This window comes from Eurosta solidaginis, chromosome 5 (assembly GCF_040869045.1).
Source record: "Eurosta solidaginis isolate ZX-2024a chromosome 5, ASM4086904v1, whole genome shotgun sequence".
In the NCBI taxonomy this organism is placed as follows: domain Eukaryota; kingdom Metazoa; phylum Arthropoda; class Insecta; order Diptera; family Tephritidae; genus Eurosta; species Eurosta solidaginis.
This window is the reverse complement of record NC_090323.1, coordinates 58,122,408-58,137,862: the sequence shown is the minus strand read 5'-3', so window position 1 is coordinate 58,137,862 and position 15,455 is coordinate 58,122,408. Positions and strand designations below refer to the sequence as shown.

Genomic DNA, 15,455 nt, shown 5'->3' with positions numbered 1-15,455 from the left:
ACTGCCAAATTACAGCTTGCAAAAGTTTTAAATTACCTTCTTTTAAAAGTGAGCGGTGCCACGCCGATTGTCCAAAATTTTACTAATTTTATATTCTGCGTCATAAGTTTAACTCACCTAGCAAGTTTCATCGCTTTATCCGACTCTGGTAATGAATTATCGCACTTGTTCCGTTTTTAAAAATTTTCGATATCGAAAAAGTGGGCGCGGTTATAGTCCGATATTGTTCATTTTAAAAAGCGATCTGAGATGAGTGCTCAGGAACCTACATACCAAATTTCATCAAGATACCTCAAAATTTACTGAAGTTATCGTGTTAACGAACGGACGGACGGACGGACATGGTTCAATCAAATTTTTTTTTCGATCCTGATGATTTTGATATATGGAATTCTATATCTATCTCGATTCCTTTATACCTGTACAATCAAAGTTAATATACTCTGTGAGCTCTGCTCAACTGAGTATAAAAATTCACAAGCAAAAAAAACCAAGTGCAGGCCCGCGAGATGTTTTGGTCGAAAAATTGACCCTTTCGCCACTTTTTTTCGCAGGCTCGAAAATTATCTTTTTGGGTATGCGTAGTGGAACTTTTTTTTCCTGAGCCCAAATCCTATCGAAAAATCGATGGCGTGATATCCGTTAATAAATCGACCCAGTCTAAAGTATACGCTTAAATATACATGTATATACAAAAAAGATGGTAATTTTGGTTTTGAGAATTTTTATACTCAGTTGAGCAGAGCTCACAGAGTATATTAAGTTTGATTGGATAACGGTTGGTTGTACATATATAAAGGAATCGAGATAGATATAGACTTCCATATATCAAAATAATCAGGATCGAAAAAAAATTTGATTGAGCCATGTCCGTCCGTCCGTTCGTCCGTCCGTCCGTTAACACGATAACTTGAGTAAATTTTGAGGTATCTTGATGAAATTTGGTATGTAGGTTCCTGAGCACTCATCTCAGATCGCTATTTAAAATGAACGATATCGGACTATAACCACGCCCACTTTTTCGATATCGAAAATTTCGAAAAACCGAAAAAGTGCGATAATTCATTACAAAAGACCGATAAAGCAACGAAACTTGGTAGATGAGTTGAACTTATGACGCAGAATAGAAAATTAGTAAAATTTTGGACAATGGCCGTGGCACCGCCCACTTTTAAAAGAAGGTAAATTAAAACTTCTGCAAGGTGTAATTTGGCAGTCGTTGAAGATATCATGATGAAATTTATCAGGAACGTTACTACTATTACTATATGTACGCTTAATAAAAATGAGCAAAATCGGGGAAGGACCACGCCCACTTTTAAAAAAAATTTTTTTTTAAAGTAAAATTTTTACAAAAAATTTAATATCATTACAGTATATAAGTAAATTCTGTCAACATTCAACTCCAGTAATGATATGGTGCAACAAAATACAAAAATAAAAGAAAATTTCAAAATGGGCGTGGCTCCGCCCTTTTTCATTTAATTTGTCTAGGATACTTTTAACGCCATAAGTCGAACAAAAATTAACCAATCCTTTTGAAATTTGGTAGGGGAGTAGATTTTACGACGTTAACTGTTTTCTGTGAAAATAGGCGAAATCGGTTGATGCCACGCCCAGTTTTTATACACAGTCGTCCGTCCGTCCGTCCGTCTGTCCGTTAACACGATAACTTGAGTAAATTTTGAGGTATCTTCATGAAATTTGGTATGTATGTTCCTTGGCACTCATCTCAGATCGCTATTTAAAATGAACGATATCGGACAATAACCACGCCCAATTTTTCGATATCGAAAATTTCGAAAAATCAAAAAAGTGCGATAATTCATTACCAAATACGCATTAAGCGATGAGACTTGGTAGGTGAGTTGAGCTTATGACGCAGAATAGAAAACTAGTAAAATTTTGGCCATTGGGCGTGGCACCGCCCACTTTTAAATGAATGTAATTTAGAAGTTTTGCAAGCTGTAATTTGGCAGTCGTTAAAGATATCATGATGAAATTTGGCAGGAACATTACCCTTATTACTTTATGTCAACTTAATAAAAATTAGCAAAATCGGAGAACGACCACGCCCACTTTTTAAAAAAAAATTTTTTTAAATTCAAATTTTAAAAGAAGAGTTAATATCTTTACAGCATATAAGGAAATTATGCCAACATTCAACTCCAGCAATGATGTGGTGCAACAAATTACAAAAATAAAAGAAAATTTCAAAATGGGCGTGGCTCCGCCCTTTTTCATTTAATTTGTCTAGGATGCTTTTAATGCCATAAGTCGAACAAAAATTAACCAATACTTGTGAAATTTGGTAGAGGCTTGGCTCCTAGGACGATAACTGTTTTCTGTGAAAAAGGGCGAAATCGGTTGAAGCCACGCCCAGTTTTTATACACAGTCCACCGTCTGTCCTTCCGCTCGGCCGTTAACACAATAACTTGAGCAAAAATCGATATATCTTTACTAAACTTAGCACACGTACTTATCTGAACTCACTTTATCTCGATATAAAAAATGGCCGAAATCCGACCATAACCACGCCCACTTTATCGATATCGAAAATTACGAAAAATAAAAAAATGCCATAATTCTATACCAAATACGAAAAAAGGGATGAAACATTGTAACTGGATTGGTTTATTGACGCAAAATATAACTTTGGAAAAAACTTTGTAAAATGGGTGTGACACCTACCATATTAAGTAGAAGAAAATGAAAAAGTTCTACAAGGCGAAATCAACAGCCCTTGGAATCTTGGCAGGAATACTGTTAGTGGTATTCCATATATAAATAAATTAGCAGTACCCGGCAGATGATTTTCTGGATCACCTGGTCCACATTTTGGTCGATATCCCGAGAACGCCTTCACATATACATCTAAGGGCCACTCGCTTTTAAAACCCTCATTAATACCTTTAATTTGATATCCATATCGTACAAACACATTCTAGAGTCACCCCTGGCCCACCCTAATGGCGATATCTCGAAAAGGCGTCCACCTATAGACCTAATGCCCACTCCCTATTAAAATGCTCAGTAACACCTTTCGTTTAATACCCATATCGTACAAACATTCTAGAGTCACCCCTGGCCCACCCTAATAGCGATATCTCGAAAAGGCGTCCACCAATAGACCTAATGCCCACTCCCTATTAAAATGCTCAGTAACACCTTTCGTTTGATACCCATATCGTACAAACATTCTAGAGTCACCCCTGGCCCACCCTAATGGCGGTATCTCGAAAAGGCGTCCACCTATAGACCTAATGTCCACTCCCTCTTAAAATGCTCAGTAACACCTTTCGTTTGATACCCATATCGTACAAACATTCTAGAGTCACCCCTGGCCCACCCTAATGGCGATATCTCGAAAAGGCGTCCACCTATAGACCTAATGTCCACTCCCTCTTAAAATGCTCAGTAACACCTTTCGTTTGATACCCATATCGTACAAACATTCTAGAGTCACCCCTGGCCCACCCTAATGGCGGTATCTCGAAAAGGCGTCCACCTATAGACCTAATGCCCACTCTCTCTTGAAATGCTCAGTAACACCTTTCGTTTGATACCCATATCGTACAAACATTCTAGAGTCACCCTTGGTCCACCTTTATGGCGATATCTCGAAAAGGCGTCCACCTATTGAACTAAGGATTACTCCCTTTTAAAATACTCATTACCACCTTTCATTTGATACCCATATCGTACAAACACATTCTAGAGTCACCTCTGGCCCACCCTAATGGCGATATCTCGAAAAGGCGTCCACCTATAGACCTAATGCCCACTCCCTCTTAAAACGCTCAGTAACACCTTTCGTTTGATACCCATATCGTACAAACATTCTAGAGTCACCCCTGGCCCACCCTAATGGCGATTTCTCGAAAAGGCGTCCACCTATAGACCTAGTGCCCACTCCCTCTTAAAATGCTCAGTAACACCTTTCGTTTGATACCCATATCGTACAAACACATTCTAGAGTCACCCCTGCCCACCCTAATGACGATATCTCGAAAAGGCGTCCACCTATAGACCTCATGCCCACTCCCTCTTAAAATGCTCAGTAACACCTTTCGTTTGATATGGCGATATCTCGAAACGGCGTCGACCTATGGAACTAAGGATCACTCCTTTTCAAAATACTCATTAACAGCTTTCATTCGATACCCATATCGTACAAACATATTCTAGAGTCACCCCTGGTCCACCTTTATGGCGATTTCTCGAAAAGGCGTTCACCTATAGAACTAAAGCCCATTCCCTTTTAAAATACTTATTACCACCTTTCATTTGATACCCATATCGTACAAACACATTCTAGAGTCACCCCTAGTCCACCTTAATGGCGATATCTCGAAAAGGCGTCCACCGATAGACCTAAGGCCCACTCCCTCTTAAAATGCTCAGTAACACCTTTCATTTGATACCCATATCGTACAAACAAATTCTAGAGTCAGCCCTGGTCCACCTTTATGGCGATATCCCTAAATGGCGTCCATCAATAGAACTATGGCCTACTCTCTCTTAAAATACTCTTTAATACCTTCCATTTGATACACATGTCATACAACCACATTCCAGGGTTACCCTAGGTCCATTTTCCTACATGGTGATTTCCCTTATTTTGTCTCCATAGCTCTCAACTGAGTATGTAATGTTCGGTTACACCCGAACTTAGCCTTCCTTACTTGTTTCATTTTAGCATGGGGCGGCCCGTAATTTTTTGCCCCCGGGCCCGGATTTTCTCTCGGCGGCCCTGACCAAGTGTATAAATAGTGTCCATACAGCAATTATGTTTATGTCGAGAAGCTCGCGAGAAGTCGAGTTCTCGATTTCTCGGGTCTCGAAAATCTCGCTTGCTTTCGAGAAGAAATCGTAAGCTCTACTTTGTATTACTGCAAAGCACATTTGAATCGATTTTCCGACTGGGCTATTAATGATAATAAAAAAATTACTTCTAGGAATACAGTCATACATAGGTATGTATCTTTTTATGTTAAAAAAAAAGGCTACTGAACCATTAATCAAACGAGCTTTATGTAGACACATAGTTCAGGTAAAAAGTGGCCTTGAGTTAAAATTCGGCAATAGATTGATTGCTTTTTTACCTTCTTTATTAGGTAATTCTTACTTATGTATATATATATATCTCTTTATAATCTTAATTTCTGTCCATGCCAATCAAAATGTCTTATTTTCTATTTTTGTTTCTATCAAGTTTGTTTACTTACCGCAAACCAGAAAGAGCATTCAATAAACTGCTCTTGCCCGCTCCGGAAGGGCCCATAATTGCCGACAATTGTCCATTGCGGAAGCTGCCACTGACACCGCGTAAAATATGACGAGCGCCAGTCACTTTAACTAAAAGAGAAATAACACCAATTTAAATTAAATTAACGGTCACATACTACATTAGTACAAAAACAAATTACTTCATAAATGATTGCTTCATTCTATTTACTTATTATTTTAACAGCGTACTAAGTGAATAAATAAGCAGCGAAGTTGATGAAATGATCAAAATTAAAAAAAACAAGTAAGGAAGGCTAAGTTCGGGTGTAACCGAACATAACATACTCAGTTGAGAGCTATGGAGACAAAATAAGGAAAATCAATCTGGGGTAACCCTGGAATGTGGTTGTATAACATGTGTATCAAATGAAAGGTATTAAAGAGTATTTTAAGAGAGAGTAGGCCATAGTTCTATGGATGAACGCCATTTAGGGATATCGCCATAAAGGTAGACCAGGGCTGACTCTAGAATTTGTTTGTACGATATGGGTATCAAATGAAAGGTGTTACTGAGCATTTTAAGAGGGAGTGGGCCTTAGGTCTATCGGTGGACGCCTTTTCGAGATGTCCCCATTAAGGTGGACCAGGGGTGATTCTATAATGTGTTTGTACGATATGGGTATCAAATGAAAGCTGTTAATGAGTATTTTGAAAAGGAGTGATCCTTAGTTCCATAGGTGGACGCCGTTTCGAGATATCGCCATAAAGGTGGACCAGGGGTGTCTGTACGATATGTGCATCAAACGAAAGGTGTTACTGAGCATTTTAAGAGGGAGTGGGCATTAGGTCTATAGGTGGACGCCCTTTCGAGATATCGCCATTAGGGTGGGCCAGGGGTGACTCTAGAATGTTTGTACGATATGGGTATCAAACGAAAGGTGTTACTGAGCATTTTAAGAGGGAGTGGGCATTAGGTCTATAGGTGGACGCCTTTTCGAGATATCGCCATTAGGGTGGGCCAGGGGTGTCTCTAGAATGTGTTTGTACGATATGGGTATCAAATGAAAGGTGGTAATGAGTATTTTAAAAGGGAGTAATCCTTAGTTCTATAGGTGGACGCCTTTTCGAGATATCGCCATAAAGCTGGACCAAGGGTGACTCTAGAATGTTTGTACGGTATGGGTATCAAACGAAAGGTGTTACTGAGCATTTTAAGAGGGAGTGGGCATTAGGTCTATAGGTGGACGCCTTTTCGAGATATCGCCATTAGGGTGGGCCAGGGTGACTCTAGAATGTGTTTGTACGATATGGGTATCAAATGAAAGGTGGTAATGAGTATTTTAAAAGGGAGTAATCCTTAGTTCTATAGGTGGACGCCTTTTCGAGATATCGCCATTAGAGTGGGCCAGGTGTGACTCTAGAATGTTTGTACGATATGGGTATCAAACGAAAGGTGTTACTGAGCATTTTAAGAGGGAGTGGGCATTAGGTCTATAGGTGGACGCCTTTTCGAGATATCGCCATTAGGGTGGGACAGGGGTGACTCTAGAATGTTTGTACGATATGGGTATCAAACGAAAGGTGTTACTGAGCATTTTAAGAGGGAGTGGACATTAGGTCTATAGGTGGACGCCTTTTCGAGATATCGCCATTAGGGTGGGCCAGGGGTGACTCTAGAATGTTTGTACGATATGGGTATCAAACGAAAGGTGTTACTGAGCATTTTAAGAGGGAGTGGACATTAGGTCTATAGGTGGACGCCTTTTCGAGATATCGCCATTAGGGTGGGCCAGGGTGACTCTAGAATGTGTTTGTACGATATGGGTATCAAATAAAAGGTGGTAATGAGTATTTTAAAAGGGAGTAATCCTTAGTTCTATAGGTGGACGCCTTTTCGAAATATCGCCATTAGGGTGGGCCAGGTGTGACTCTAGAATGTTTGTACGATATGGGTATCAAACGAAAGCTGTTACTGAGCATTTTAAGAGGGAGTGGGCATTAGGTCTATAGGTGGAAGCTTTTTCGAGATATCGCCATTAGGGTGGGCCAGGGGTGACTCTAGAATGTTTGTACGATATGGGTATCAAACGAAAGGTGTTACTGAGCATTTTAAGAGGGAGTGGACACTAGGTCTATAGGTGGACGCCTTTTCGAGATATCGCCATTAGGGTGGGCCAGGGGTGACTCTAGAATGTTTGTACGATATGGGTATCAAACGAAAGGTGTTACTGAGCATTTTAAGAGGGAGGGGGCATTAGGTCTATAGGTGGACGCCTTTTCGAGATATCGCCATTAGGGTGGGACAGGGGTGACTCTGGTATGTTTTTGTACGGTATGGATATCAAATTAAAGGTATTAATGAGGGTTTTAAAAGCGAGTGGCCCTTAGATGTATATGTGAAGGCGTTCTCGCGATATCGACCAAAATGTGGACCAGGTGATCCAGAAACTCATCTGTCGGGTACTGCTAATTTATTTATATATGCAATACCACTAACAGTATTCCTGCCAAGATTCCAAGGGCTGTTGATTTCGCCCTGTAGAACTTTTTCATTTTCTTCTACTTAATATGGTAGGTGTCACACCCATTTTACAAAGGTTTTTCCAAAGTTATATTTTGCGTCAATAAACCAATCCAGTTAAAATGTTTCATCCCTTTTTTCGTGTTTGGTATAGAATTATGGCATTTTTTTCATTTTTCGTAATTTTCGATATCGATAAAGTGGGCGTGGTTATGGTCAGATTTCGCCCATTTTTTATACCAAGAAAAAGTGAGCTCAGGTAAGTACGTGGGCTAAGTTTAGTAAAGATATATCGGATTTTGCTCAAGTTATTGTGTTAATGGCCGAGCGGAAGGATAGACGGTGGACTGTGTATAAAAACTGGGCGTGGCTTCCACCGATTTCGCCCATTTTCACAGAGAACAGTTACCGTCATAGAATCTATGCTCCTACCAAATTTGAGAAGGATTGGTAAATTTTTGTTCGACTTATGGCAATAAAAGTATTCTAGACAAACTAAATGAAAATGGGCGGAGCCACGCCCATTTTGAAATTTTCTTTTATTTTTGTATTTTGTTGCATCATATCATTACTGGAGTTGAATTTTGACTTAATTTACTTATATACATTAAAGATATTAAATTTTTTGTTAAAATTTGAATTTTAAAAAATTTTTTTTTAAAAAGTGGGCGTGTTCTTCATCCAATTTTGCTAATTTTTATTTAGCGCATATAGAGTAATAGTAGTAACGTTCCTGCCAAATTTCATCATGATATCTTCAACGACTGCCAAATTACAGCTTGCAAAACTTTTAAATTACCTTCTTGTAAAAGTGGGCGGTGCCACGCCCATTGTCCAAAATCTTACTAATTTTCTATTCTGCGTCATAAGTTCAACCCATTTACCAAGTTTCGTCGCTTTATCTGTCTTTTGTAATGAGTTATCGCACTTTTTCGGTTTTTCGAAATTTTCGATATCGAAAAAGTGGGCGTGGTTATAGTCCGATATCGTTCATTTTAAATAGCGATCTGAGATGAGTGCTCAGGAACCTACATACCAAATTTCATCAAGATACCTCAAAATTTACTCAAGTTATCGTGTTAACGGACGGACGGACGGACGGACGGACGGACGGACGGACGGACGGACGGACGGACGGACGGACATGGCTCAATCAAATTTTTTTTCGATCCTGATTATTTTGATATATGGAAGTCTATATCTATCTCGATTCCTTTATATATGTACAACCAACCGTTATCCAATCAAACTTAATATACTCTGTGAGCTCTGCTCAACTGAGTATAAAAAGTTAAAATAATAAGGAAATGGCGCAATACTGCGATTCTGCACTGTGGGTTTGTAAAGATAAATAAAAACAATTGGTTAACCCAGTTTGAATGACCTATTTATTTTTAATAAAGCATGCCTTCATTTTTGGCCTCGGGTCAACTCGAGTGTGTTATGAACCCCTTGACGTTATCGCCTTCTTCCTCTTTCAGGAGCGCCCTTCAACTACCCACAACTATGGCGTGTGCACTGGCTTAATCCCGGATCTTCAGCAGCGTGAGTTCCCAAAAACATAGATGTGAGTAAAGCACACCCTCGCCAACAAGGTCAACAAGATAAATTACTCTTGCACACATTTAAACAAACCTAAAACTTACACTTTCACTGGTGCTTTTCCACGACTACCAATCCGCTCCCCCTTACCTTCGCAGCGCAGATCATACCGGACGGCTGTCCTCTGCCCTCCCTTCCATGGCTTTTAGCTGGTGATGAAGCCCCATTAGTTGCCACCCACATTCCTAAGGAATCAGACCATCATTTTTCAAATTAAACTTCCATAGCTAACTATTTAATATAATTCACATTTGTACTTATCATTTAGTTGCTTACACTTAGTTATTTTAGAATACGTTAATAACATGCAATTGCCTTTTACCGCAATGACCTTAGCTTTAACGAATTTTGGTGCAAATTTTGAACAGAACCTTTTGCTTGCATTGCTTTGGGCGAAATTCCTGCGGAAAACGATATCTCCTTCAGAAAAGGTTTTTGTGGAGCTACGGAGATTATAACGCTTTGCTGATGAGTCGAAATCTTTTGCAATATTTCCCGTTAGGGATGTCCTAATACATTGAAGCCTATCCGTTCTATCTAGTAGGGGTTCACTTAAATTTTGTAATTGTCGCAAAAGAGCATAGTCCTGCCCGTTGGTCATCATTTCCTGTCCGAATAGAGCGAAGTACGGCGTGCATTTGATTGCTTGATGGAATGAGCTCCGGAGTGCCTCGGCTATGTAAGGAAGGTTGGTATCCCATAGTGTCTGATCAGTCTTAAGGTAGGCTCTTATTCCCTGCAGAATAGAGCGGTTGACACGTTCACTGGCATTAGCCTGAGGACTGTACAGTGCTGTGTATGTGTGCTTTATCCCACGGTCGCTTAGTATCTTGTTAAATTGCGCCGACTTGAATTGCTTTCCGTTGTCGCTCATTATAATCTCTGGCGTGCCGTAACTACTAAAAACCTGTGCAAGCAAATAATTGCAAATTGGTTCACTCGTAAATTTTTTAATAGGATGTAAAAGTACAAATTTAGTCAGATGATCTAACACAATTAAAATTCCGATATGTCCTTTCTTGGAGCGTGGATAAGGTCCTAACAAATCTATATATAGTTTTTGGAATGGTCGCTCGATTGTGCTTGTCGTAGTCATGGGTGGACGAAGTGTTGTGTTCGGAGCTTTACTTTGTTTACAAATAACGCATTTCGACACAAAGTCTTTAACGTCTGTAGTGATATTTGGCCAGTAAAAATTTATACGCAAGCGTTGTAAGGTCTTTGCAACTCCACCATGGCATTTGTTGGAAGGACAATGAGCATTTTCAATAATTTCCCTAACTAAGCTCTTTGGAACTCATAGCTTCCAATTAAAAGTTTCCGACTCTGGATTGCCATCTGGGAAGTCAATACGCTTATAGACATGTCTGTCGACAATTTTCAAGTCGGGTAGGCGAGATTCATTCGTTCTAATATGTTGCTTCAACTTCTTGTAGTCATCAGATTCAAATTCGGGGGACTCCAAATCAATCAGAGGATGGACCTCGAGCTCATTCATTTCATTCCTTTCTACTAGCTCTTCAAAGTTTTGACGCGAGAGGCAGTCTGGAACGACATTTTGAGATCCTTTCCTATGTTCAATTCTGAATCGGAAGCCTTGGAGCTTTAAGGACCATCGAGCCAATCGGCCAGACAAATCCGATTGTCGCATCAGCCATTGAAGGCTAGCGTGGTCTGTTACAATTGTGAAGTCTTGTCCTTCGACATAGGCTCTAAATTTTTTTAAGCTTAGTATGGCCGCTAAACATTCAAGCTCCGTAACGCTATAATTTGTTTGTGCCTTGTTCAATTTTTGGGAGAAGTATGTTATTGGTACCTCGATTCCATCTTCGTTTTTCTGAGACAGAACCGCACCAACACCCAGTCTACTAGCATCACATTGTATGATAAATGGTTTTTTGTAATTTGGATTAGCTAAAACGGGAGCTGAGCAGAGTTTCTCTTTTAAGGCGTCAAAGGCAATTTGGGCGTTTTCGTTCCATTCAAATCTTCTACTCTTCTTCAGCATGTTCGTGAGGGGTGTAGTTAATGCCGCGAAATTGTCAACCAATCTTCTATACCATCCAGCCATTCCTAGGAATCGCCTCAGTTGCTTTACGTTCGAGGGTGCTGGGAAATTTACGACGGACACGATTTTGTCGGGGTCAGTGCGTAAGATTCCTTCACCTACGATATAGCCTAGATACCTAACTTCGCGTATACAGAACTTGCTCTTCTGCACATTTATTGTTAGACCCGCTTTTCGTAGGTGGTGTGCAATATCGGACAAAATTTTCAGATGGGCTTCAAAGTCTTCGGAAATTATCAGCAAATCGTCCAGGTATACAAATACTTGGTCTTTGAGATAAGGTGGTACGACTCGATCCATTAATCTACACAACGCTTGCGGCGCGTTACATAACCCGAAAGGCATTACCCGGTATCTTTATAGTGGGCGATTTGGGACGGTGAAACACTTAAAATCCCTACTGTTTTTGGCTAGTGGGATTTGCCAGAACGCTCTACGTAAATCTAGCGAACTAATAAACTTAGCCTTGGGCAATCTGCTGAGGATGCCGTCGATGTGTGGGAGCGGGTAGGCGTCCTTAATAGTCAACGCGTTAACTTTCCTTGAATCCAGGCAAAGTCGCACTTTGTTAGGTTTCTTGACTAGTATTACGGGACTAGACCAGGGGCTATTTGGCGATTCTTCAATTACTCCTAACCGAAGCATTTCATCGAACTCTTCGTGAACTAGTTTCTCAATGGCAGGTGATATGGGAAAATACCTTTGTTTGATTGGGCGTGCGTTAGCCTCGATCTCAATAATATGTTCCATTAAATGGGTCTTTGCTAAGCCCTCTTTCTCAAAACTAGGAAAACGATTAACGACAGACGCAAGTAGCCGCTTTTGCTCCTCAGACAGGGGAATAGTATTTTCTTCGGTGCAGTTGACACCGAAGGAGCTTTTAATTTCCGAAACTACATGTGGAGCAATTTGCATTTTCACCCAAAAATCGACACCTAGTATTACTTTTTGAGAAATGCTCGGAATAACAAAAAACTTTATTTTCTCAACTTGGTTTTTGAATTTTACATCGACTTCTATATTGCCGACCACTATTTGATTGCGCCCATCCGCCGTACATACCGTAACTTTATGTTGCCCTAAATTCCTAGTTTTATATAATTCTTCAGCTAACGAGCTACCTAGGCAAGATACCTGGGCTCCACTGTCAAGTAACCCCATGTATCTTTCATCGAAAATTTCGATTTCCGCGTATGGCCTTATATCGTTAGCCTGTTGTTGAACTGAACAAATAATATTACTTAGTATTTTCCTCTGACTTTTTACGTTTTTCCAAAAATTCCTTAGGCGAGTGGACGATCGTATATGACGTTTATTCGAATTACTCTTGTCGTCATTAAAAATTTGTGTACGTTTGGCATTATAGCTTTTTAATCGCACATCATAGGGAATTATTTTAGTTACATTGGGGTTGTCTTCTGTAAGCTCATTATAGCGTACAAGCAATTTCTTTACATCTTCCTCTTTTGGTCGAGGCGAGGATTCGGGACTGAAGCCTCGCTCTTTAGTAAGTTTCCCGGATTACATTTCACACAATTTGGTTTATATACTTCCGGCAAACCGCAACCGTAACAAAATATCGTCCTATCGGCCAGAGAGTCGAAATACCGATGTCCTTCCTTACGGCAGTTCCAACACTCCAGCTTAGTGGTATTAAGGTGTTTAGTGATTGCATCTACTTCAACCAACTCCTCCTCTTCCTCAATTGTTTCATTACTATGGCAGAGCTCATTTATCTGGCGGAGGTGCATTTGGTGTTTTGTCTGAGACACCGCGGATGTCACATTAACTTTTGACATTTCGTTTGCTAGATTCTCTCCTTTTAGGCACAATCTCCGCAATTCAGCGAGCGATGTAACTGGTACATATAGCAGTTGTTGACGGATGCGCGGGCGTAAGTTTCTTTGTAAAATCTCAACGAGTTCCGACTCTGGGAATGGCGTTTGTAAAGGTTCAGCCATATTTAGGATACAGTTCCTAAAATCGTCGAAACTTTCGCTAAGGCCCTGTTTCCTAGCACGAATCAGTTCTTTTATTTCCGCGTCGCTTTTGTGCTATTGGAAGTTTGTCCGCAGTGCTTGGCACAGGGTTGGCCATGTCACCCGTTCAACAGAACGTCTGTATCGCCAATACCAATCTTTGGCGTCTTTGATGAACAGACTTTGAACATGCTCACACAGCAAATTGAAGTTTCCACCTAGCGTATCTACTACTTGGGACTCAATTCTATATAGAAAGTTGTCTACCGATAATTTAGAAGTTCCGTAAAATTTTATATCCCAGCTTGCAATGAGTTGTCCTATTTTGCTTGAGTTCGGTACACTCGACATGTCACTAAATCTAAACTGTTCTAGCTGTCGATTAAAATTGTCTCTGGACCTGTTAGGATCTTGGACCCAGACTGGCGTCGAGTTCGTTGTATGTCGATTCTGTTGTGGCGTGTTACCCTGATGAGTTACGTTTTGCTCATCTGATACCTGTGGTTCCGTGGGGATTTGAGCTTCGTTGGTAGGAGTTATTAAATTCAATCGACCCAGAGCATTGGTTAATGCCACTTCTAGTTTTTGTTCTATAGCTGTGATATGCGAGTATCCAAATTTTCTAACATAGTAGCCTGTCTTGCAGAAATGACGGCACCTACTATATTTCGCAGTCGAGTATCTTCCCTTTCCTGGCTATTATCAGCACTTGCAGCTGAGTTAGTGTTTTCCCCCTGAGATCTGTTTATGGCTGCGGCAGCCTCGAGGTTTCCTGCCGCTCCTGCAGATTCAGGCGTGGCTTTCGGTGAGTTGTTGGTATTTCGCTGTGACATGTTATATGATTTTGGTCGAGGGCCAGATCGAGACAAATCTCGACTGTTACATCTAGTTCTACACTGGGGACAAGAGGGGTATTGCTTCAACCAACCTAATAAGCAAGTTCTATGAAATGTATGTGAACATGCAGTTTTCAAGGTTTCATCCCCGCCTGTAAAGATACACCGACATACAAGACAGGTATTTGCTTGCAACTGCAAATTTTCGTTGCTATGTCTTAACGACATTTTCTGCCAACAAAAAAAATTGTATGGAACGGTGGCTATGTTGAAGGTATAAATTCCGCCTAAGGTTCTATCTTCGTCCTTTAGCCGCTCAAAAAAAACTATGTAATTGTAAACAATTGTAAAGCCAAAATTGCTACCGTTCAATCTTTACATAGATATATGCAAAGAGTTATATCTCACAAGAAATGCAAGCAACTTCTGCATATTTCAATCTCTGTACTTGTTAATTCAACGAATTTCTTACAAAAATTTACCACTAATAAATTTTATAGGTATAACAAATCAATCACGAAATATGGTCTGAATTCCAGGTCATGTGGTGGTACTTATCGGTAAAATAGGTTACGGGTTAATAGTGAATGGTTACCAGTGAATTATTGTCATCAACGAGAAATTGAAGTGATGAAAATCATAAGTTCTGACTATCTTTTAAGCCATTGGTAAGCGAGAAGACATATAGTCTTACTACAGCTAAATTCCGAATAACCCAAAGTTAATAATCATCTGAACTCAGGACTGAAAAAAAGGACTATTCTCGAAAGTCGTTCCTACCCAATTCCTTATGCGGTCTGTTCTTTAAGCATATAGCCTTGAAGATCAGCATTTCCACCAAAAAGATTTATGAGTATGGATAGACTGCTCAAGAAAACTAACCTCGAATCGCAATAAAACTTACAGTATGAAAAGCTGGTCAAGTGGCCTAGCTTTAACCTAGCCTTAAGCCTAAACACTTGATATTCCTGCTTTCATTTTCCTTACAAAAAAAAATTTAATACAATCAGACAGACGAGAGGACATAATCCAAGAGGGAATTTATCTGAGGCACCAAGCGTCTACGGCTATCTACACGTACCGTGCATGCCTGTGCCCCACACGATTGGGCACCATTTTATCTGTTATGTACCCCTTGACGTTATCGCCTTCTTCCTCATTCAGGAGCGCCCTTCAACTACCTACAACTATGGCGTGTGCACTGGCTTAATCCCGGAGC

General features: G+C 40.2%; 1 protein-coding gene across 5 annotated transcripts in view; it reads right to left on the bottom strand.

The window, feature by feature from the left end:
- The window catches only part of LOC137253785 (ATP-binding cassette subfamily G member 4), a 265,003-nt gene that overhangs the window by 30,634 nt on the left and 218,914 nt on the right, over nt 1-15,455 (bottom strand). For all 5 annotated transcript variants that reach the window (XM_067791240.1, XM_067791242.1, XM_067791239.1 and 2 more), the window contains one exon: nt 5,230-5,359. In XM_067791240.1, coding sequence (XP_067647341.1) covers nt 5,230-5,359 — 130 coding nt within the window. The remainder of the gene's footprint in view (nt 1-5,229; nt 5,360-15,455) is intronic.